Raw genomic sequence first — 25,797 nt, forward strand, 5'->3', positions numbered from 1 at the left:
ATGGAAAAGCTAAAGGCATGTTTTTTGTGAGGTTATGTAGTTCTAATAAAATCATAAGATGTCACCAAAACACATCATGCAAAGAAAGGGTCATAAGTCACTAAACGCTTGTTCTTTGATTTTAACAATGGGCAAAGAGGAGAAACTATGCCAGGATACCTGTGGCTGCCTGCCGGAATAAAACAAGAAAGGGGGAAAAAGCCCTTAATTACAGTTATTAATAGATCTCCAGTATGCATCACCTTCATCTCCCACCTTATATAACAAGGATTAATTAAGGTACAGATAATGCATATACTTGAGGTAACTGGGAGGTTAGAGGTGGCAGGTGGAATCTGATGCTGTGAACATGCAACCTTGAAGCTAAAAGCCTGCACCTGAGATAGCTGTGCATGGCTTTTATACTTCATGTAGAGGATAGGCCTCTCCAGAGGTTTACTCTTCTCCTGTATGCTAGGTCAAATTAATATCTTGTCATTGATGGTAGACCCTAAGATAAGTAATTTTAAATAGGTAAATTTGAGTTAGGTGACCAGTGCTTTTCAGCTGGTCAGAAGTACTTATCTGGTTTAAAGTGACTGAGAGTCACCTGATTCACTGAAGTGATAAGCACTGAGATGTCAAGTGAGAAGACTCTGTTTTCATTTGTCCCAGGATGAACTGGTGGGGTAAAATAGTTCTTTGTTTCCAGAATTATTCTGTTCAGTTCAGAATGTGTTTCTGGACTGTTTTGCCTCTCAGGCTTGTGCAAAATCTTCAGGAGGCTTACTGTGGGGTTGAAGTTGCTGTAAGTGTGATCATTATCCATCCGTATTCCATGCAATTATTATTTATGTTATTGAATTCCCTGGAGGTAAAATTAAAATAGAGCTTTTATTTTTATTTTTTTTTTTAATCTCAAGCTCTTGTTTTTGTTTCCCCCTTCTCTTTAACAACCTTGTTTCCCAGGAGACCACTTGATATGTCCTCGTGTTTCCAAGAGACTGAAGTTCAATAGGTTGAGAGTTAATTGCCAGCTGGGAGTTTCCAGATGTTTATGCGGTAGCCCAAAGAGCTGTCCACTGGTAGCAAATGAACAGCTGGAAAGACACAATCCAAACAAAGCATCTTTTAGCTGATTGACATATGTCTGGAAAACTTGGCATGTTTGAGACAAATGGAATTGAAATTAGGAACAGCTAGGAGCAAGTCCTTCATTATCAATAATTAGTCAATTAGATTTTTTTTGTTCAAATTCAGATATAATTCTCAAGCATTGTACTCACTCAGTCATTATCACCCATGCAAGTAAACGACAGAAATAATGCATAGCCTTCACTCTATCTTTCCTTGAGATGTGTTCAGAAATATTCATTATACTGTTGAACATAGGCCATTCCAGGGGGCTGGATCGTGCAAATGATTTGTAATGGAATATGAAGCCTTTCACCCAGAAATCAGATTCACATCCAGTCCAAACAGCTGATGGCAAGTGAACTGTGAAGTTGAGCTACTTAAGAGTTTACTATCAAAATGCTGGAGTTTGTTTTGTTTTGTTTTGTTTTCCAGTGAAATAAGTGGTTCTGTACACAATCAAAATTTTCAGTGGGGAAAATTTATTGTTCTGAAATTGTTTTCCATCTGGGAAATCAAAGTGGAAAAAAATAACTTTTTTCACCAGCTTGACTTTTCTCTGTCAAACCCATAATAGCTGTTTCATATGACATTATTTCAAGACTCAGCTGTTTAGGGTGTTGTATCTTGTAGTGTTAACCTGAGTGTTCAGTGTTCTGTTCTTTAAGCAACTCTCTCCAGGAAGGAAGAATCCTTTGGAGGGGTCATATGGATGCACATTGGAAGATGTAGCCTAAGAAAAGTAACACCTGAAAGAGGTGATACGGTTGTAATTCCTTTAAGCATCACAAAACAAAGGACAGATCAAGTATTTTGATGTTCCTAAGGAATGGGGCAGGAGGGGCAAGAAATCTTACTGCCTTTTGTCCTAATGCACAAGGAGCTGAAATGGGGAAATTTTTTCAGGATGGAATAATAGATATGTATTGTTTTATGACAAGCCACATGTTCATGTTTTTGAAAAATAATACTCTAGCTGATGCTGGCTTTGTGCCTTCTAGAGTGGTCTTGTAATAAGTAAAGGCAAGACAAAGAAACCCATGAACTAGCCATTTGAAGTTCAAGTTTAAGGCCTATTATGAACATTAAGCTCTACTTTATTCCAGCTGGCCATTGCAGGGGTGGAACTTTTTACCAGGATTTACTTAAAATAAATGAGGTATTTTTTTTCCTAAATAAATTACTTTTTGCCCCACAATAGTGGAATAGAGTGTAACTCATGTGCATGACATTTTTAAGGAGCAAGAGAAAAAGAATTACCTCCACAAAACATTTTTTTGTCCCTGAAAAACATGGTTTTTCTTTGCCTGGCCATATGAGAGACTAGATTTCTTCTTTTCTGTTCAAAGTCTTTCTGTCCTTAACACCTTGTTTGGGAAATCAGTGATGTTTGGATGAATTCTACTAAGTAGTGTTTCTGGGAATTTGGTACTTCTACCACTTCTACAAACATGTCTGGAGAGGACTTAACAGAGGTTTCTCCCTGATGAGAACCTGTCCCCCCATACACTTTATGTGGCTCTTGGAAGGAAACTTTGCTCCTTCAGAGAGGAGTAGTCTTCTTGCTACTCAGTCTGAATTACAGTCATATGGTAGGAGTTGCAGGACATTGTTACCCTGAACTGTCATCATGGCCATCACAAGGAGGAGAAAAATATAGCTATCATTATGGGAGCTTTACACTGCATAGTTTATCTCTATAACAGTGCACTATGATGTGCCTAATTAGACTGTATCAGCTGCTCCACGTCTGCTACTGAAGGAAGACTTTCTTATTGTGTCTAGTCAACAGAGAGCTCTCAGCCTGTGATTTAGCACTGAAATTAAATTTAAGCATAGTTTCCCATTTGATTATCAAGCTATGGGTGACTTTTAAGGATCCTTTTCAATCCATTACTTCTCCTAGCTGTAAACTCTCTGCCACAGTTTTTTCCTCCTCTCTGGTAGATGCAGACTGACTGAAAACTCATCCATTTAAAGTTAGAGGGAAACGAATCCAAATAATTCCAATTAGAGTATGCAAACTTTTGCTGTTGTTCACTCTCCTTCCTTGCTTGTCAACCTCTGCTTCTGAGTCTCAATTATTGAGACATAATAAATGTAATTGGCTTGAATAAACTGAAAGGAACAAGACCTTCAGAAAGCAATATAGGGTAGGAAATAGGGCAAAAAAATAGGTTTTCTTTGCATGCCAAATTGGAACATTCATCCAGCTTGTGGCTTCATTGTGAGAGTAGGGTAACTTCAACAAGACAGTCTTTAAGAAAATATATATATATGTGTTTATAGAAAAAAAATCTCCCTAGTCTCTTGTGCGTACTAATCTGTTAAAAACATTGTAAAGAAGAAAAGAACAAGTGTCTATTTCTTCTGTAATATTGTCTAAGGAACCAAATTGGATAAAACAGTGAACCCTGTATGGACAAAAAGACCGCAGTGGTGATCAGAGCTGAAAAAAAGTTCATAGTGTACTGTTTACTCACCTGTTGCACACTTTTTTTATATGCGTGGGGTGAAGGTGGGTTGGTCAAGATGAGGTTATGGGACATGTTTGTTTCTTCAGCAGTCTCTCCGTACTTGTGCTGCTCTTGGAAGATGCCTACAGTTTGATGGACATGCTGCCTGAACCTTGAAAGATATGATACCTCCATTTCAAGGAGCTGGCAAGGTTGCAGACATTCTGTAGTAACTTCAGAGAAAATGTCCTCTGCATAACAAGCACTTCTTTTGCTGCAGGAACTGGCAGGTTTTCAGTATACTGCAGTAAGAAGGAATAACCTGATCATATCAGACACGCACACAACTGGTGTAAGATGTTGCAACATTGACCAGTTTTACCAAAAGGTGAGCATGGAGGTAGGGAGAGAAGGCAGAGCAGGGTTTTTGCTCTGCTTTACCATGATAGGGCTTTAGTTTTTGTAGTTAAGACAACTTTTTGGAAGAATCAAAGACGTGATCCATTGGAGCATCGCTGGAGTTCTAATGATCTGTAAAGCAACATGGATGTTTTGGATTGATTGTTTGGGCTTTGCTGTGATTGTCTTTGTATGCATGGTGGGAAGCCAATGACCCCTTGCAGCAGCAAGTGCAGGGTGGTGGCTTTCTGGTGTGATGCAAACAGGGAGACTACTTGTGGATGCAAGTGCAGGGTGGTGGCTTTCTGGTGTGATGCAAACAGGGAGACTACTTGTGGATGCAAGTCAGGCTAAACAATAGGCGTAGTCCTCTGCAGTAGGAAGTCCCAAGTCCTTGTATGCCCTTTACTTGAAGTACTTGGTACAAAAGAAGGGCATGAGACCTTCAGCGTGATATGGCAGTAAGGGGCTTGTTCCCAGTGCTGCTGCTGGAGCAGGATTGGGAGCTCATGCCCCACCTTGCCACTATGTGGGTTCATTGAGGTCACTAATCCTGTATAACCCTCTGTATGTATTCAAACAAAAATAAACACTCATAGCCACACTGTTGCTCACTCTTCACCAGGGCTCAGAGGAAGTGATGCTAGCTTCATTTCTTGACTCTTTGCTACTGACCTACTAAGGAGAGATTTTTATGATTGTTTTACAGGGAATGGGGTGATGATGGGAAAGTGGTTTGCTCTATGTCTCAATTTTAAACAGATCCCCTCTGAAGCGCTGCTCTTACTGAGGTTTTGCCTTTTGTTTACAGGCTGTGCCTTCCTAACATACTGCGAAAGGGAGTCTGCTCTAAAGGCCCAGAGTGCACTGCATGAACAGAAGACACTGCCAGGGGTGAGTCCAGATTGCTAACTTTTTTATTTTTTCTTTTTATTTTTTTTTTAATCTAAAATGGGTTACATATGGAGTTCTCATCTTGGGTTTGGAGCATAATGTCTCTGGTTGCTTGGATGATTCACTATTTGCATTGTGCTAATAAAATGAAGACACCACCAACCCACCCAAACAGTTTCCAGGCGCAAAATGAAAAGCTTTTTGCTCTTATCAGGAGTCAGGAAAACAGTAATTAACTGGTTATGGGCTGGATTCTACCAGCCTCACTCAGCTGAGGAAAGGTTTTAGGATTCTGACTATTACAATGAAATATTTGGAGTGCTTACCAGGTGCTACCTCTTGCTATTTTTCTTCTCTGAAGCAAGGTGTGGCAGCAAGAAATCAAGGAACAGATCACATTATTGAGTTATCACAGAATGAAAACATATTCCTGATGACAAAGTGGTTTGACTCAGTTACTTTAGTATTCAAGCAGCTGTAGCAGATTGGAAAGGCGGTGAGACAAGGAGAAAAGAGAGAGAGGAGAGACGAACACAAGATAATGAGGAAAATTATTCACATGAGCAAGATCTAAGGTTCAGACAACACAAGCAGAACTAAAAATAGAATCAGCATTATGTGGGGAAGACCTGCCCTGCTGGGATGGGTTTCCAGTTTAGCAGTAACCGGGAGGAGGGAGAGAGAGAGACACTATTTAGATTCAGCCAGGGTACATGGATTGGAAACAGCCGAGTGCAGTACTCCTGTGGCTAGAATAGGGCTAGTTTCACAATGACACAAAAGTCAGTGATCAAGTAATTACGAGTGGGATCCTGAGGATTCCAGGCTGCATCTAAACTGAGAGGAAATTGATCCAAAAGTCTGCCTTTATTAGTTGTTGTTGACTGACTGAGTCCTGTGTACCCATAACCTACCTTTCTACAAAACCTAAGACACGTCAGTTGCTCTATGTTGCTGAAGAAAGTGTTCATTCTGCTCTGCTTGTTTCCATCATCCTGGGTCTATTTACCTATCTTTATGCCACCTTGCCAGTATGGAGATGCCCACGCAGTTGCTCATCTACATCTATCTTTGCTTTAAAGGCCATACCTTATGTAAATATATACATACTTCACTCCCTAAAAAGACATTTCTGTCAGCTGACAACTCCCTCTGAATTATTTTTTTTCTCTAGAAAATCGTTAGCCACAGATTGAGTGTAACTTGAGTCTTGTCGGGGTTTAGGTTTTTTCTTCCCCCCCCTCCCCCCCCCCCCCCAACAGGTGTTGTTTTCTTTTTACTTCTCTGTCCTTGGAACAATAGAACTGGATGTACAGTAATTGAAAATATTTCAAATAAGGATGTTTTGGGTAACATTTTACCTGAAATTTTCTGAAATATACTTGAAATCAAATATGTATTTATCAAAACTAGAGATATGCTTGTGATGAATATGGTGTTTATGTATTTAAAAGGTACTAACTGGAATTCCAGTTTTTTTCTCTGAGACTGTTTGCTCTCTTCATTAGGAACCAGACCACTCACTTGCGTATGGAACTCATATCTACTCTATAGGGTTAAAATCTCATCCTGAAGTCGTATGATGGGAATATCTTCATGAAGACAGTGGGTCAGTGAGACTGAGGGCTCAGAGCTGGGGAGGGAGGGCAAGTGACAATTTAGGATTTCTTTTTTTTTTTTTTAATTATTTCTTTATATGTCTACAGTTCTGAATCTCAGTCTGCTTTTTAATCACAAGTGTTTTAAATCACAAAACTCTTGAAGTCAAAACTGTTGTCTTGGACAGTGACAAAATTCAACCGGCTTTTGCATTAAGATCAAGACTTCCTTCAGAGGTTATACTGACTGATTCTTGACCACAGGCAAAACATTCCTTCCTTGGTTTATGTCATTTCTATCACATATAGCCCATACTGACCATGCTGACTTTAGAAGGCTTTTTTGTTTTGTTTTACTCTTTGAGGTGACACATCAGGATCTGATTGAATTGGGAACAGTGAATCCTCTGTCTAAAATAGCAACGAGGTTTTTGAGAGTTCTGAGCACTGACTTCTCCCATCCCTTTCATTTCCAGTTCTGTTTGTCTCAGGATAAAGGTTTACTTTCCACCAGCAAACCCTCTGCATACAGCTTTCTGCCAAGTTTCTGAACTCATCTTCTGAATGATGTCACTGTAGTTTATTTAAGGAAACCAGCCTTGCCTCCTGATAAACTATTATGCCTGGATACTGTTTTATGGTTCCTGTGTGAGTAGCAGAGAATTATTTATGACTTACCTGACTGTTCTTGATAACATGCACCAACAATACCAAGCATAGTTCATCACCATAAAATAAAAAGCACTCATTAGGTCAGGGGTCTAAGTCCTCATCCACATGAGTTCACAAATGACACATATATAACACCTTCTCTTGACCCTCCACTGTCTGTGATACAAACAGTGCTACTGAGGAGGTATCAAAAATAATTAACAATGCTGGTATAGAAAAAAAGAAAATATTACTACGGTGAGCCGTTGAATCAAGACACTTCTTTCCCATCCCCCAGTAAACTGTGTATTTGCCTGCTCTTGCAATATTGCTGTTTGTGTTCTTTGTATTATAAAACACAGAGTTGAGTCATTTTTAATAATATGCACATGAATGCTAATGTATTGAAATAGTGAGGCATGAGGAGTTTGTGTCCAGATTCAGACGCCTTGCCTCTTAGCTATGTATCACTTTGGTTTTAGTGGAGTGGCTACATGCACATATTTTACAGTAATTACTTTCTGGATGTGCTTTGTAAGATGACAGAAATATGTTTCACATATTTCTATGTTATATGTGGGACATAAAGTCATCTTGTGGAATAATCAAAAGACTTCCAAGCAAGTATGTGTTGATTAATAAAGTCTTTATAGCACTTTGTTTTGGGGCGGGAAGGAATCATGATAGATATTTTGAAGCAACTAGAATGGAATGTAAAACATAAAATTATTAGTTCGATCCTCTTCATCTAAATGAATTAGGCTGTTTTGGACAGTTTGAAATTGTCTTGCCTAAAACAGAAAGTTAACGTAGCAGGGTGTGTATGTATGTGTAAAAAGCACTTTGCGAGTGTCGGACAATTCAAATTCTAGCATTTACTTGTGATTGTTTATTTTACATATAATAGAGTAGCTGGATGATGAAGTATATTAGTTCTTTAATAATTTATAGAAATGCTTTGATGTTGCAGTAATTACATTAAAGGTCACATATCAAAGGTAATTTGGTTGAGCAGCTGTGATGGTTTCTCAGAAGCAATCAATATTGCTGTCCGTGGTGCTGATTTCACCAAGGGGACTGCCAGATTAAAGGAGGCTTATTACCAGCCAGCCAGACACGGGGGAAATCAAGAACAGATTGGAGAGATGCACTATTCTCTTTCCCTACCTATAATTAACACTGTTCACCATAATCTGCGCTAATCCTTCATAGTGGGAAACCACTTTTTTTTTTTTTTCCTCCAACATTATAAAAAGCAAATTAGGCAAGGAAGAGTAATTTGGGGGAGCAGGAGAGAGAAAGTAGAGAAAGTAAAAGTTGATTCACCCTTGGGATTTCTGATGCCAATATATCTCTCAATGATAATGTAATATCAAAAACACAGCCCAAGGTCTTGGGGAAAGCATGGGGAGGGGGGAAAAGTGATCTAGACAATGACAGCGCAGGGGATGTGAGAATTATCTGCCTGCAGATTTGGTATAATATTATCTATTTGCCCCACAAAGCTCCACAGGAAATAAAATCAGAGAAATAAAATTATGTTTTAAGCGTAGTCATTTTGATTACAAATTATAGTGAACGCAACTTTTTCTCCCCTTTCTTTTTTCTTTCTGAAGCAAATGGCAGAGGATAATGCTGAGAAATGTAATTACACTATCAAGATCTACTTTTATTTATAGCACAAATAAACTGAGCTCATGTATGATAAGCACAGAGGCATTTTTTTCCTCTAGTTCTTTGTGGCTTTCTCAGGCAATGGGAATGAATAGTCCATGTATACTTGGTTGGAGGCACTGCCTCTTTGCATAATGTTAAAACCTCCCTGTAAGACTTGCAAAGAATAACTATGAAATTAAGTAGCTAAGAAACTGTTAACCTCAGCAATCTGCAGGGCTTATTCAGGCTGGGAAATAGACTGGGTTTTCTTACTGTATGTGTTCCTCTTGAAAGGGAGAGTGGTACTACTGGTATGCTAAATTTCTCAGTCCATAACATGATTAGTTTTCTTCCTAACTGTTCTGATACCCTTTGTCTCTTCTGCCATCTAGAAAAAATGCATTCCGTTTTATTCATTGTATGCAAAAATATGCATCTGTAACATTAGAAGACAGGTGAGCTCATAAAACTCATATTAAATCCAGTTTTAAACAAACAGAAAAACCTTCTCTAATGCAAATAAAGTTATGCTTAGTTAAAAAAAAAAAAATAAGTTTTTCAATGTTATTGGTCTTATCTGGCTCAAATTCGTATGTATATGTGAGGAAAGACACCTGAGCATGCCAGGGGAGGGGAGAAGGGTGTCTTGCAAAATCTAGCCCATCTTGAATCCTTGTAATAAGTCTTAAATGAGACATAAGTGTCATGTGGACTTCAGAAGTTTTGCACATATAGCATAGATTTCACTATTCAAGCAGACCTTGCTGTAATTTTACAGTCTTATTGTCTTTTTTTTTTTTAATGTTTCAAAGCTTTTTCCAAAAGCTTGTTAGAAAACCATTAAACCACGTATCAGCCTGCACACTGTTATGCCAAAAATGGTATTATATTCCCACACCTTCCCATTTCAAAAGTTTTCTCTGCCAATGTAAATTGCAATTTGGTCAGCAGTGGCAGGCTGGATGGGTTCCATTGATTAAAGTAGCCTGCTTGAACACACAGCCTGCTCACCATGCCCTTTAGATTTTGAAAGAAAACACATTTAATTGTTCCCTTGGGAGAAACATGTCTGTTTTCTGAAGTTAAAAATGAAGATGAAAAGGAATAAAAACAGATTTGAGGTAAGAGACTTGCAAAAACCAGTCCTGTAAAAATTCTTCAGTGCTTTAAAATCTTTGGGTGTCAATGTCATGGTTAAAAAGATTTATTATGTTTTTTAAACCCCCTTGTTTCCTCCTTCTGACTGACCAGCCAGTAAGAGGACTTTTGGATCTTGCTTTAGGGAAAGGAGGGGACAAAAGAGGGAGGGAAACTATATGCGCTTTCCATTTGCTAAAAACCCCTGTAGTTTGACAGTGCTGTTCTGTTCACCAGATGAGATGAAACACCTGGGTCCTATCTGCTTGGTAAACATTAAAGTTCCATTTCACTAGTTAAAGATTGGCTTCTGTATCCCTATACAGCAGCCTCTAGAATACAAAGTAAACTCTCTCTGTGCCACCCAGTCCAAAGAGCTTTGGAGGAAAAGGATACAGTGCAAGCATTCTGATAGAACCAGTGTGTTGGATGCATGCTGTTATCTCAGCTGAGACTGGTCTATTCATCACATTTGTGGTGGCTAACCAAGCTTGGCTTGATATGCAAAATGGGAACAAGGCTTTTCAGTTGTGTTTGAGACTTGGTGGCAATTAAAAAATGGTGTGCAAAAAAAAAAAAAATTAAGGTAGCATTGTCTTGTCTTCCTAATTTGACACCTTTTGGCTCTCAAAGGATGATTTCCACGTTATTCAACAAAAGCTTTTGCTGGACCTTCATTTGCTTTATGTGTTATTCAATGACAACTTTTCTCTCTGACGTGTCTGCCATAGGAGGATCAATCTAATTTTATGTACAACTGTAAAGATGAATGATAAGTAGAAAGGATTCAGGCAAGTACAAGCTGAATAAATTATAAAGGGCAAATGATGACAGGACTGGGGGTCCCAAGAGACAGTGATATGATAACAGAAACTAAAGACGAATTTATGATGGATGTAGTTAGCATGTACTGAGGCTGTTAATTCTTCAGGGTAGTTTTACAACTTCTTGTGATTGGAGCAATCAAAGTATTTCATTTTAAAGAGATGCTGTATATTTTCACTTGTCTGTTCTGCATATTTGTATGTATGGCCTCATTTATATGCATAGCAGTAAACTCCCATAGGCTAGTCAAGCTTACCTCCCATCAAAGGGCCCCTATTCTCCAAACCATAATGCCACTGTTTATGCATAAATAAATAGATAATGTCTAACGATTTGAGGGCAAACCTGGATCTCGGAGAAAAAAAAGTTTCCATTTTCACAGAACACAGCAATCAAACCTTTTCAGATCCTGCAAGTAGCTGAGCACCTTCAGCTATCTTCAAAGCCAAGCCTAGGGATTGAGTTAGCTCACAGATCCCTGATGAAAAATTATATATAACAAGTTTCAGGTAGGTCAAATTTTGGGCTTAAGCTACTTTAAGAGCAGCTGATGCAGCATCATAAAGTTAGAAGCAAATCTGATCTCGGAGCAGTTCTTGATTGCATTTCATTCATACTCTTATTTCTATCTCTTGTTCCTTATTATTAAGGATATTTGCATGAAAATGATCTTTTTTCCTTCCTCTGAAGGGTTGTCTCTTGTCTGTGAGTAATGCTTACTCTGGCCTACATTTGTGAATGCCATGGGTTTGATTCTGACTTCATTTACACAAGTGTAAATCAGCAGTGATCTGATTGAGGTCAAGGGATTTATATGGCATAGGAAAGAGCAGACTCAGCTATATTTGTCACTGCTGAAATGATGTCATCGTGAACAGTACCATAGCTCTAAATGAGGAAACATATTTCTACCAAGAATCTTTGCATCCAAATATCTGATCTCACAAAACGCTGAGCATCCCTGACACCTGCTGGGCCATTCAGTAGCTCCCACAGGCTTTTTACTAGAGAGAGGTCCCAGCTCCAAACTACAGGAATGAGAGATGGTTGGTGTCTTCGTATTTCAACAGTGTTAGCCATAAGACACTAACGAATCCTAAACACTGGGGTTTCTAGTTGCATCACCCTACTGATTCAAGTGGTGATGGGATATGCCCAGGAATAATTTGCAAGCAGTAAACCTTCATTTCTCATCCCATGTCCTCAGTCATAGAACAGAAGAGAAGAACAAGTACCCTTTAACAGTGAATTTACTTGTCATCTGTCCAGTCATATGGATGATACCGTGTGACACTACCTAGTTCAGGGGTCATTGTTCATAGGCTAACCTTTCCATAAACACCCACTTCCCGTATTTGCACTGTACAGTAATGGAGAAGCATGTGCTGATTGTGATCTGTAATGCAAGGATAATGTAAGCTTTCAATAAAGCACTTAGATGAAAATGCTGTATAGTTATATGATTTGGACTTCCACCTTTGGCAATATGCCCACCTATACTATCGGTTTACCAGTGGCAGCTGGACTACTCATAGCTTACATTGGGGTAAGCTGTCTGCCCTGTGTTTCTTTGTGCAGTGGGTACATGTCTTTAAATCCTTCAGATACTCAGTGAGACAAAAGTAGTTTGGGTGGGTTTTTTGAAAGTACAAGGGTTGAAGGCCATACACAAGAGTGATGGATCAGGTATGTATGTCTGCCACCAAAATTATTATCATTGAAGCCCATAGAGGTGTGTCTTGGTCTAGTTTAATTTAAATAACATGTATAATAGAAACAAAAACATGAAACCACAGACTTGAATGCTGTGCAGCAACTGTATTCCATGACTGTAATTCCTTGGGGGGTGATTATACAATAAGGACTTGAATCTTGCCTGAAACATTATTTCTGTTAGTGCTACTTACGCTATGTAGGTTAGGAACATCTATGAATGTTGAAAACAGACTTTCAGTTGCTGTGTAAACAAGACTGCAAGCCTTACCATGTGAAATCTAGCCACTGGCTGCAGATCTTTTAAAAAAGCTGTGTATCCTGTATTAAATAGTCTAAGAGCATGATTCGTGCATTAAGCTTAATTCTGTGCTTAAAGTTAAGAACACCTTTTAAAGAACTAGCTGAGCTGGAATGCTTTTGGGAGTGGCAGAAGATGTCCCACCTCTCCACTTACAGATAACTTTTGATAGGACTTGACGTGATGTAACCCATTTAGCTTCTGTGCTTCACTTCTGCTGTGCTCTTACTTTGGCAGGCAGAAAGTAGTGGGGAATGACTGACCATGAGATTGCACTATCAGTTCAGGCAAGTAGGTATCTGAAGTGACTTTGCTCTGTTGAGTAGCTGCAGTGAGAGACTTACAGTGGCACTGCATGTACGAGTTGCTGCACTTGGCAGGTTCCCAGCAATGTCAAATCTCTCTGATTAGTTTCTGTAAGTACAAGGACAAAATTAAGCCTAACCTATTTTTCAAAGAAGAAATGTGCATTTCCCATTTTTCTCTTTAATGGGAACTTCTTATATCTTGTTTCCCATACTTTTTCTCCCCTCCCCTTCCCACCATGTCACCCTTTAAAAAAAACAAACCAACTCATCTTTTTAAAATACAATTCCTTTTAAAAACCAGTGCCTTCAAAATCCTTTGAGTTCTGTACCATATTTTGACCTTGATATGCATACATTTTCAGCACCAAATTAATCCTATGGTGCTAGAATGAAGTTGTTCCTTTCCTTTCCCCTTAGGTATGGTAAATTACAATCCTCAACGCCTCTGCTACTTTCTAGTGCATGTTTTCTTTGGCATGTTGCAAAAAATTACTGTTTTGATCACTGGCTTTGTAGGCAGGTTTTGGCAGAGCAAGTCTTGTCCAGCTATAACTAATCCATTCCAAGCTCAGGTTGCTCCTTCAAACAGATGGAGTGAAATTCTTTTTCTCTTGTTCTGTGAATGGCTCAGTCATTTCTATGCTACTATAGTGACTTTGCATGGTAAATAAGTAACTTATAAGACATGCTGGCATGAGCTTCTGATTTCATTTATAGCTTTGGTCAATGGAATAGCATTCTGGGTCTTTTTATTTATGGCTGACTTACTGTCAAGATCTTCCTTGGTAAACATCTGAGAAATTGCTTCTGTCTTTTGTACTACTTTGTGGTGTCCTTTCTCAATAAGGTCACACTAGTGCCTCATTTCTGGCCAAACAGCATTTTCTCCTTTTCTCCTGCATCCCATCTCACTCTGTACATCTGTCCTTGCCATCTCTTATCTCCTTTGTAGATTTGCTGGAAACATTACCCTGTGTTCATGTAATGCCTGCCTGGTGAAATGAGTTGAGACTACAGCTGCTGAGGAGGAACACTGTGCTTCCCAACTGCTTCTGACTGGGAGATCACATATTTTTTCCAGACAAAGGGAGAGACTTAGGTTACTGTTCCTTTTCATGTTTTGTGACACTACACATACATAGATAGCATAGTTGGCTTGTTGTAAATCTGCTGTTTCTTGAAATTAGGAGGCTGAGTGTATGTGAGCTTTTCCGTGTATGTTCCTGTTGCCCAAGAGAAACAAAGCAGCCAGGAAAGGGTTGTTCATGCAGTGTTCTCTTGCCAGTTCTTCCTTAGAGCAATTGGGGAGTGTCTAGGGGTTGATTTCTGTGCCCATGCTTATCCCGCACAGGGGAAGGGAGGTGGGGGCTCTGTGTGGGAGGGTGAGCCTTGCAGGCTACCTGTTTTGGTGGTAGCAGCCTGCTGCTCCCAGCTTGTTATTTTCTCTACCACTGCACCTTCACATTGCTTGATATTACACATATTTTCACCTGGGAGGGCAGAGGCTAAGACACTCCTGGGGAAGCTGGGCACAACATGTCACTAGCATCTAACAAGCAGATTGCTGCTGAGGGGAACCTGAGAAAATGCATATATTTGGGGGGCTCTGTACAGTTTTTGGAAACTGTAGTACAGGCTCTACAAATGTGGATACACTACAAAGAGTAAAATACAGATGTGGCACCCTTCAAAGACAGCACCTCATGTCCCAGTGGAGGTCCCAAATTTATCTGTATTGCTATGTGTTTCTCTTTTATTTTATTCTATTGAGCCTTAAACCTTTTCCATCAGCACTCTGAACCCAAGCTGCCTTAGCACAGTGGTAATGCCTCTAAAGTGAGCCTGTCCAAACTAATTTCATTGTCCTTGTTGAGTGAAGTGCAACAATTAAGCAGACAGCACAAATGGGTCCAGATAAATCGGGTATTTACAATTATTTCAGTTTGGATAATCTAATGTGATGTTCATTGTGCAGCTAAGAAATATGCTTCCAAGTGAGGGGGAGCTCTCATTCTGTACTCTTGTCTGTTGGGTGTAAATTCAGAGTAACTCTGTGGACTCTTGCAGAGTTTAAGCTTCTTTACATCAGTGCAGCTCAAATGAGAATCTTAGCCTCTTTCTTTAGATGCCCTGTAAAGCTGCCTCCCTTCAGCTGTGCTTGCACTTTAGAGATACAGCCAGGGGAGCTGGAAGGTCTTTTTTTTTTTTTTTTTTTTTTTTTTTCCTGGGCCAGGGTTGTGTTGTTGAACTCGTTCACTTTGGGGAATCCAGCTTTCTTTGAGTGCCTCTTTGCTCTCCAGCACTGAAACTCTGACTGACAACTCAAGTTACTCTCCAGATCTGGCAATGCTGCTGACTTTCTGGATAGCATTCCAATCAGATCCCCTCATTACCAATGCCTCTCTTTCTTGGTATTAGTACCTTGAGGCTGTATTCTGGCTTTCCACAAATTCCAGCCAGAAACTCATAGCAATACCAGTTGAAAGGCACAGGATTTATGCCAGCAGATAAACACTAAAAGGCAGATCTCTGCCACTTTCAGCTTCATTTCTTTGCAGGATACATTGCTTTTCTTTCCCTACTCCTGGTGTCCCCCCCGCAAGCTCAAGCAACACACTGTGTTGCTGGGCAGTCTTCACCAACTTAATCACATTTGGGCCCAGTGTTTTTTCTGCAGACCCTGGAGTGTGCAGTGCTTAGGCCTTGGTTATTAGTTTACACAATAAATGAAGCCCATTAGAAGAGGATAATCAGGGCTCGGAGAAGGCCACCTCACTCGTTATCTGAGGAGGTTATGTTAAGCCTCTGTAGTTATTAATCATACTTTCCCATGCAGATAGCTGAAGATTAAGAGTCACATTTATCCTCTTTGCTCCTCATTCTTTCGCACTGATGTGCAAACACTCTTTATAATCGTTGTTATTATGGTTATTCATAGCCCATCCAGTCAGCCAGGACTGCTTCTGAGATGTTGCTTGAAGTCTTGCACCTATCCGTGGTGGCTTGATGATACAGATCAGAGCCACTGGAGGTCTCTCCGTTTATGTCTCGGAAAACATCCTTGAAAGTCCTAGAAAGTCTCTGCTAGCTGTTATTGAATTGCAGTATCTTGTCCAGAGGCCAAGAGAGTTCTGAACAGAAGCCGACACTATTATAAGAGCCAACTTTAACAGCAACCTTCTTGATTTCACTTGCCTTGGCTTTTAATACCAGCTCTAACCTTGAACTTAGACTAAGATGATATGCTACCCTGTGGCTTTTTGAAATCTAGCCTAATGCCCTTTTAATCGAAGTGAATGACCCTTTTTTTCTTACTTCATTTTTTAAGCACTTAAATCAACCGGGATAAAATCAGATCTGTACCAGGTGGACTCAACAGCATTTAAAAAAATAGTTTAAAAATGGAAGCATTTATTCCATCAGAGAAAATTATCTTTTTAATTTTTTTCCCTCAAAATATTTCTGTTTTCTATCATCCTCTAGAAAGTAGCCTGTGCATGCATGCGCACACACACACACACAAACAAAACAACTCCCCAGAAAAATTTCATCAAAACCCAGGTACTTGGGGAAGACAGCTGGAGTTTTTTCTCCCCAGAAAAAACTTTAGTCATGGAGTATTTGCTTCAATAAAATTACGATTAAAGCAACAGTTAGCAACTAACTTCATTTAGCGTATAGTGACTGTGCAGCCATCCATTTGCAGATCACATCAATGTACAACTACTTTAATCTGCTTGCACACCTATTCCTTTTCTTTCTGTCCACTATCAGATTTATAGAAGCTGTGTTCCAATTTTCTTCTTGTTCCACTTAAAGAAAACTGCTTTTCTGTAAGTGGGTTTAGCTTCTGAAGCAGGGGCCAGGTCAGTGATATACAGCAATCCTAAACCAGTAAGTCCATAGGATCTATCATGCAAACTTAAAATCACTAGTTCATCCAGTTGCGAAAACCTGGATTCACTTTTGAACTTGGAGTGTGGGTTACTACATATATCAGTTTGTCCATCCTAAAATTACTTTTCAACCTGTAAGGAAAGGCACGTTTTCCAAATGAAGAGTTCATACCATTTCTCTTTTGACTGAAGCAAATAAAACTCCTAACCCTGATTTCTCCTTAAGAAGTCTTAAGTGCGCTTGGATCAGTTTCCCTCACACTTGCAATGATAATACTAATATGCAATGCTTGTGCTTCCCAAATGCTGTGCTTATATACTGATTCTGCATATCTAGAGGAAAACAGCATTGCTGTCTTGGCTCGGAGGTCTACTAGTCTCCATCATCTCATGATCTGGCTCCTCTTTTTTTTTTTTTTTTTTCCCCTCTCTTTTTATTTTTCTTTTCTTTTTGTCCTAGCCTAGACAGTGTGCTTGATAATGCATAAGAGTCTTTCTAGGGCCTTATGTTTGATTTTTTTCTTTTTAATGAAAGTATTTTCTCTAGAAAATGTCAATTCAAGACCTTTCCATTTGAGGGATCATGGTGGTTTTGGTCATGCATTTATTTGAGACTGAGTTTTTGGATCTGTTAGAAAATTCTTGTTCAAATGAAAGGGCCAGTAAAGCAGAAATCAACCCAAACAGGCAGGCATGACATTTGCTTGACATATGGAGCTTCCCTGATACAAATTCCCTGCCTTACCTAATTCAAACCAAGAAGAGAACAGATACTGGCTTTCCTCTGCCCACCCCAATTAAGCTTGCTACTCACCTGATTCTTGGCTATTTGAAGACAACATTTGCACATGTGCTTCCTTTATTTTCTTCTCCCCTCTATTTTTACAGATATTACTAGGTAATTTACCTGAAATACTAAGGAATTTTTTTGAAGTGAGTGAAGATTTTTGTATGGATCCTTGAGGCAAAATACCAGACTTGATTGATTTTAAGAAGAATATATAGGGTCTTGACATGCTGTAACAAGAGAAGACTAGGCATACAGACTGGGAGTTTACTGTAGCTGACCTCAGATTTCATTAAGAAGTTGGCAGCTCCTCAGTTATCTATCTCAAAACTGGCCTCCTTTGTCTTCCTTTAGATGGGAAAGTGAGGCTGTGAGAAAGTGTAGAGAGAAAATACCTATGATAAAATGCTGGTTTGAGGGCCGAATCAGAACCAGGATTTAAGAAATCTAGATTCAATACTTGCCTATGTGACAGAAGTCAATGAACCCACCTTTGCCTTGATATCCTACCTACAAAATGGAGCTAATTAACCTCCCCCCGCTGTTATTTCTTTGATTAGTAGACATTTAGAGTTCTCCAGAGTAGGATTTTTCTTTTCATATGCATTTGTGTTTGTGTACAGTGCTTAGCAGTGACAGTTCCTGCTTTTGACTACAGTGTCCTAGACGTTCCTGTGATGCTGACAAAGGGTGATAACTGTTGGGAGGGAAAATCTTTCTTCCAATATAAGGTGATGGCTCAGGATGATTCTTGCCTTTCAGAAAGGGGCTGTCTCTTTTCTCTTTCTCATGATTGACCTGAAAATAAATAAGGGAAGAGTGACATTCTTACTATTGCTTTCTTTTTTTTAAAAAAAAAAAAAGAAAGGAGAATTTCTCTTAGACTCATGCTGTACTTGTCTATACTGTATTTGACATCTGTAATAAAATTTGGGTCAGATATACTTTTCAATAAAAAGAGGCATCCTACAAACAGCCCCATGCTTCTATTAGGGTCATGCCAAGAATAATAGAGACTATTGTCACTGCACTGAACCTCTGCATTGTATTAAGTATTCCTCACTTCTCTCTTCTCTGCTTCTCTCCAAGACATAATACAAGATGCCTATCATGTTCCACCACATGTCACCAAAGGGCACAGAAAGGGAAGCTGGTTAGCAGGGAGCAAGGCTCCTCAAAGTTACTCTAGCATCAATGAGCACAGGGAAAAGGTGGAACATTCACATTGTCTTGCTTGATCATATGTGTCGTCTTCCCTATCTGTGTGAGAAGGGAAGGAGTGTTTTTGTTAAGGGGAATTTTAGTTTTTTTCTTTCTATTACTTCATTGGGAGGTTGCATGTTGTTTTTTTTTTTTTTGTGAAGGAACAGTGTCCTGGGGAGAGATAAGGGAATGGCACATTTGCATATGAAAGAGGTGGATCTAGGTAACTTCCTTTCAGTGCTGTCTGTTCAAGGCCTCTCATGCTGCTCACAGGTGCACAGATTTTAGGCACCTGCTTGTACGCAGAATAGGTCCTATCTGCATTGTCTTAGTACTGAGATTCCCTGCCACATCTGTACTCTGTCCACACACACCAGAAAAGTTCATGTGCTGTCACAGACCTGCACCCACCCCTGACCTGTTCACACTTAGGGATGGCTCTTGGCCTTGACTGCCTCATGAATCTTGCCCTACCAGTTCTGGATCAGTGCCCAGAGCAGTGTGGTGGCCCAGGAGTCCTGATATGTCTACCCTTTTTGTAGATCAGCATCTGTTTCTAGCCCTCAAGTATAGTTTCAGCACTGAGCCTCAGTCAAGCCTAAGTCACTTCTGGTGAGACAACTGGAAACAAGGAGGAGACACCCCAATTTCATTTCACTTATGCCTCACAACAGGCTTTGAAGTCAGGTCATGTAGGTAAAGGAATTATTTGCTTCAAATTCCATGCCCAGAGCTGCTCTGAGATGCTTTCACTGAATCTTTTCTGTTCTGAATGGTGTTTTCTGGGGTAGATGGTGAAATCTACTTCTCTCCAGAAGCGTGACATCTGCTCTCCTCTGTCCAAAGCCCAGCTTCACTTGACCAATGCATCAAGAATTCAGTGTCATCTGCTTGATGCTGCACATGTGCAATTTCCTTCCCTTTCCTTCTCTCCTCTCCCTTCTTTTTCCAAAGCCTAGTGACATCCTTTGCTATATTTGAGGTGCTAGCGTAGATCAAAGTCCTCCCAGGATCAAACAACGTGCTGCATGCAATCCTTACGGTTACAAACAAGGTCTTTCACTGACAGAAACACGTTTCTGTGCTGCATTTTCAGCAGCCTATCAGACTTGATTCAAGGGTAGCTTTTGATTTCACAAGGAAACTCTCTTCTGCCCTTCCCCCAATTCTTCACAAGGAGGGGGAGGGGAAAAAAAGGCTCAGTTGCACTGAAAGAAAAGGAAGAACAGCTTTCTTGAAATTTTGGAGAAAGATTTAATATACCCATGCTGTACGTTTTGTTTGTTATATCAAGTAGAAGATAGAGAACTTCAACGGTGGATAAATGTATCCAATGTAAAAAGGAAGAAAGAGACGACTGAGAAACTTGCTTGAGTGTGTATTACATCATTCTGATGGTATTTTACAATATCTTGTCGCCCTCAGTCTCCTATGAGATTCTTGCTGTTCAGATAGCCCTTCAATATAACCTTTGTTGTTTGAAGTGATAGGTGGATCCAGAATGTGTTTTGGAAGTTGGATAAACGTTTTTCAATACAGGACACTGATTACTATGAGCAACTATTTCCTATGGGTCTTTTGTTCGTTCAGCTTCAAGCAAACCTTCAAAGGGGATGCATTGAAAATATAAGTATTAATGTACAGTTTTCTGACTAGCTTGGATCTTTTGTATTCTATCTCTTGGGGCTTCTGAAAAGCTTTCTGAAAATTTAAGTGACGTAGACACTGAAAATTGAATGCAAATAATAATTTTGCAAATCCCTTTAGTAGAGGTTTACATTGGTTTCCAGTAGTCTGAAAACACTATTTGCTGTGCAACTTGGGGTTTTGTTGTGTTTTATTTTTCAGAACATTTCATAAAAATCCTTTTTCAATTATCTTCAAAAGACAATTCTGCTTGGACCTTGGAAAAAGAACCCAACGTTTTTTCTTTGCCACTTCTTATATAGTCAGGAAAATGCAAAAGTAAAGTGTAAACAACAAGTAATACTCATCTCCACATTAATGCAAGGAAAAAAATCTATATTTTTGCTAGGAAAAATAATTGCTGATTAATATTTCTGGACAAATAACCCTCATACCCCATAATTCACATTCTATTGTTAAAAATCAGTCAATAAAAAGCTCTTTTTAATAATTAAGATCAGGGATGTTGCTATTTACTCATAGCGTTACTGGATTTGGTACTGTTCTGGTTCATCCTGATACACAGAGATGGAAAGAAGCACTTACTTATAAGTGGCATACAGATGAAACATATTGCTTTCAAGAAGAAAATTAGAAATCCTCCCTTGATGCCCACTTCATCAGGGTCTGTTTATTTGCCAGAAGAGTCTTAGTTTCATTCCTAGCTGGTATTTCTTCTCTAATTTTGAGCATCCACTCTTCTTAGGGTACAAGTAGTTGGCACACAGGTCCTCAGAATTTAAGAAAAAATGCAGATGATATACTCTGAAAAACTGTTTGTCAGGAAGTAAAAGACACAAACCCATCTCAGTCTGTGATTACTTGTTATGGGATCACACACTTGCTGGCTTGCCTCAATGGCCTCTCTTCTAGAGTGCGTGCAGGGTAAATAACTGTTAATTTCCCTGCTGCATAAAGTGTATTTTCTATCTTGTCTGAAGTGAGGAGGTGCTAGTCCCCCTCTGAAGAGTTGTTTTGTTTATTGGTTTGGATGAGACATTCAGGAGACAAAGTTCTGTAATCAGCACATACTGGAAGTGAGAGAGCAGCATGCCTCTCCCTCCCACAGTTAATTCCTTCAAATTCTTTCCTTATGTGTCTTGCAAAGTAAACTGTGCTAGGGTCTCAGTTTCTTTCACAAGAAAAATCCCCACTGGTCATTACAGATAGCAAATGTGGTAACTCACATGTGCAGCAGCACAGGATAAAAAAATGTTAAAATAATTATGAATTTACATTCTTGACTGAAAGCCCAAACTTTCACAAGGCATGAAATGGTTGCACAAAACAAATAGGACTGTGGATATATGCACTTTAATGTGAGCAAATGTGTGTAATACTCAGGAGGCATAGAGGGATTTGATGTGAACTCAAATAAGTTTATCTAAATTTTAACAAATTTTCAAATCTATTCTATAAATGACTATCCACCTCTGGATCACAATCTCACCTCCTTGCCTACCCTCAAAGAAATACATTCAACAGGAAATATGAAAGCTGGTATGGTTAAATGGAGTTAAAATTTGTCTTTTTTGAAAGGAATGCATTCATAGTTTTTCAGATTCTCTGTGAAAATGAGCATTATAGAAACCTCCTTCAAAAGTACACTGAAGCAATTTCATGTAATGAAAACAGCTTAATTTAAATGAAAATACTGCTTGTAATTATGATTAGGATTTAAATTTACAAAAAATAAGTAAAAGAATGATTTAAAAGTGATTTAAAAGAAAAGGAGGGCCCTTGCTAAACTGGAATACATCAGGAAGTGCTGAAACATCTTTCAGTGGGGCAGGGGAAGACTCTAACAGGAAGAGATTGGTAAAATCCTGTTAAATTAAGCTCTCTAGATTATGACCCGGACTGTGTGGACAAGCTCAGCATAGTCGTCAAAGGGCTGGCACAGTAAGCACTGACTGCTTTCCACCACACACTTATTCATCACCACAGGCAAATCTTTCCACTGGTCAGACCTAAATCTGCTCTGCACAACTGAGGTTGCTGAGGCATCTTTCTCACTAGCTGCCAATTTCCTTGCTGAAGCTCAGGATGCTGGGCTGGGTGAATGGTTTCATAACGCTTGGCACTGGTCCCTCGGCATTCAGCGCGGGTTTCAGGTGATGCAGGACTGAGATCACTCTGCTTGGTCTGGTAGTGAAACCAGCCTTGGGTATGGCTGTAACGATGTAAGGGACCACTTCTCTCCGGGGTGGGTGGGGAGCTCCGTGAACATGTCAGAGCCTGCGAGATCTACTAGAGAAAGATGATACATCCAGTAGCATATGGCCTGTGTGTACACATAGTATATCTGCTCGCTGCTGACTCACTGATGCCTCCGCAACCAACACTCACGTGTCTAGGAGAGGTCGCCTCTCCACGTGGTGAAGACCCGCTGGTGTCTGTTTGATGTCATCTTGGGAGTCCACAGGATTAAGCAGTTGTGTAGAAAAACTAGAGGCTTTCTGAAGTTGGAATTAAAGCACAATTTTACTTTTCCACAGAGAAGACAATGAGGAGGCTCTTCAGGCTTTGTCTGTTGCTGGTTTTGATATCTCTCTGTGGATTAGTCAATTACAAATGACTCACTTCTGTGCAGAGAACCCAACTTAGTACTGGGGGGAGGGATGAAGTAGATTGGATTTTCTGGCAATAGGTGGGTAGGTTTTTCTTAAATATATGTTCAGTATCTGTTTTGTTCTGCTCCTGTTGCAACCAGTGAAAAAACTTCATCTGAATTCCCTGGCAGTAAATCTAAGTCAATGGCATGATAAACCCCTCTTTTTATGTGAGCTATCCCTAGTGTCCATTCTCAGTTCACGTGGGAGGAAGTGGAACAGGGTTTAGTGAGCTTTCTCCAAGTCTCACTAATGATAGTGCTCTTTTATTTCCAAGGAAGCTGTTTTTCTTATACTGGGAAGCTGGTGGGAGTTGTGCAGTGAGTAGGTGAATACAATTCTCAGAAGCTGGCTCAGTGGTGGCAGACATGCAAGTTAAACTGGAAAATGCAGTCATGTGATTTAACTTTTAGATTAAGCCAAAGCGGGTGTGATATTCTGGCATTGCAGTGTTTTTGTGTGAGCTCACTGATCTCAGCTTTTTTATCCAGCTATTACCCTTCCCTCTCTCAAAACCTCTCTCCCTGGGATTTAGTACTTTAACTCTAGAATAGCTGGTTTGGCTGTCAAAGGCCAGAGAGAGTGCAAAGTAAATTATAGACATCCAAGGCCATCCTACAGTTTCCTGGGTGTATTCAGCATTGGCTTTTTCCCATGGTTCATTGACTCTTTTATAATGTAGAGAGCCCTGATGTGTGATCCTATAGGTTATGGCCAGTTGTCCTCTGTTGGACTTGAGTGGTAAGGGTGAATGAGATCATTGCCCATTGGTTTTGCAGTCTCACCTGAATGTTCCCAAGCTTGCTTTGTGCACCATCATCTGGGTGGTTGAAGCTATTTGAATTGTTGATTAGTACAAACCTGATTAATCTGAGCCTGAAAGCAACAATACTGCCTCACTGTGCTGTAGAGAGATGCACAGGTGGCTCTGGCATTGCTCCTGTAAGCTGGGTAGGGCTTTGTAGTTTAGATGCTCACCTGTAGCTAGGCTGGCTAGATGTGGCTCACCTCAGGTACCACAGACATTTGGGTAGACTTTTACTATTCTCTACATCTACAGAGCAGGTATTAACGCTCTGAGCTCCTGTTCTCACACCTAATAATCCACCTTGACATATGACAGTTTTTCTTTTGTCAGCGTTCATCTGTATTTCCCAGGTGGCCTTCTGCAGGGATGGGAAAGCAGGGACCAATGTGGACGTAGTATCCATTTGAAGCACCTATACATGGGCTGCTGTGTGCTATCTGGAAATGAAAGATTTGAGCCAGACTTTCAGACAAACACTCCATGGGAGATGGAAATAAAGCACTGGGACTTCAGCATTTCTCCTTGTGCTTAGCAACTTAAACCTCTGACCATTCCTGTTCTGCAGTAAATAGAAGCAGTAAACCCGTCTGCTAATTTGGTTCCCAGTGATCCTGGGAGGAAATACAGCCCTATCCTGGAACTTGAGGTTTCAAGTTTGTTCCTAGGTTAACCATTAGAAATATGAATGATACTGGGCAAATCACTTTGCCACTCTGAGGCTTGGGCTTCCACCTATAAAAGGAAGACAAAGCTCTTGAACAATTTTGTAAAGTGGCATAGAAAGATCAAGTATTTATTACCAGGTCCACTGCCCCTCCTGCACAGGAGAAATCATGGGTTTTTGCTTAACCATTTCACTATTGTCAGATACTGGCAAGAACTGCTAAAACACCAACTGTTTTCCCACCTCTTGGCTTTTAAAAACTGTAAGCCCTTAAAATAAATTTGAAAAACACCAACCAAGCAAAAACCTGAATTTATCATCACCTGGTAGGTCTGGATAGGGCTATTCATGAAAACAATCCAAAGGCCTTCACCTTGACTTCCCAACAGAGTTTGATGTGATTTTAATCTGATTATTAGACTCTCGGTACATCTTGCAAGCTTGTAAAAGATACATTGCTGGCAGAAACATTTTCGTTACTGGGGAAACTTTTTGTTGCTGTTGATGTATGTGTTGCCTGCCATAAATACTCATCTGAGAGGCAAAGGTCATTTGGTAGCTGCTTAGCAGCTTTACTTTCTGAAATGAAACTCGTGTGTTGGATCTGCAGCAGAAAGCAGGGGGTGTAAAATAGATGAGGGAAGATCTGTTCCTTAGCATTGCAGCAGCCAGATTATTTTCTGGCTTTTTTTTTATCTTGGTGTGGTGTTTTGTTTTTTTTCACCTTGTTTTGTTTTTTTGCTCTTAATGTTCAAGTTCCAGTAAGAGGTGCAGAAGGGATAGCCTTGGTAACTAAGCCCCCTGCGTTTATTTACAGGGCTGCAGAGTACAGCCTGTGGCATTAAGGGATGCACTCCCAATGCCATGACCTTCTCCTGTGCCAGCCCAGGGGATTTATCTGCAGAGCAGCAGATGCAAATTTGGGCTTGTTTGCTAGGCTAACCAGAACAATTTGGTAACCAAGGGCAGTGGGTAATCAGGCCTTGACTTAGGAATTTCATTATGTGTACGGAAGTGAGCCTGAAGATCAAACTGAGATTCTGGGATATGCTTGGTGTGCAACCTCAATGCACCCTGAACAAAAAAATCA

The 25,797-nt window shown here is 39.9% G+C and overlaps 1 protein-coding gene across 1 annotated transcript in view; it reads left to right on the top strand.

Annotated features, from left to right (window-relative positions):
* CELF4 (CUGBP Elav-like family member 4) overlaps nucleotides 1-25,797 on the top strand; it is a 715,059-nt gene that overhangs the window by 87,472 nt on the left and 601,790 nt on the right. The window contains exon 2 of the mRNA XM_075019814.1: nucleotides 4,780-4,862. Within this exon, the coding sequence (XP_074875915.1) occupies nucleotides 4,780-4,862 (83 nt within the window). The remainder of the gene's footprint in view (nucleotides 1-4,779; nucleotides 4,863-25,797) is intronic.

This window comes from Buteo buteo, chromosome Z (genome assembly GCF_964188355.1).
Source record: "Buteo buteo chromosome Z, bButBut1.hap1.1, whole genome shotgun sequence".
In the NCBI taxonomy this organism is placed as follows: Eukaryota; Metazoa; Chordata; class Aves; order Accipitriformes; family Accipitridae; genus Buteo; species Buteo buteo.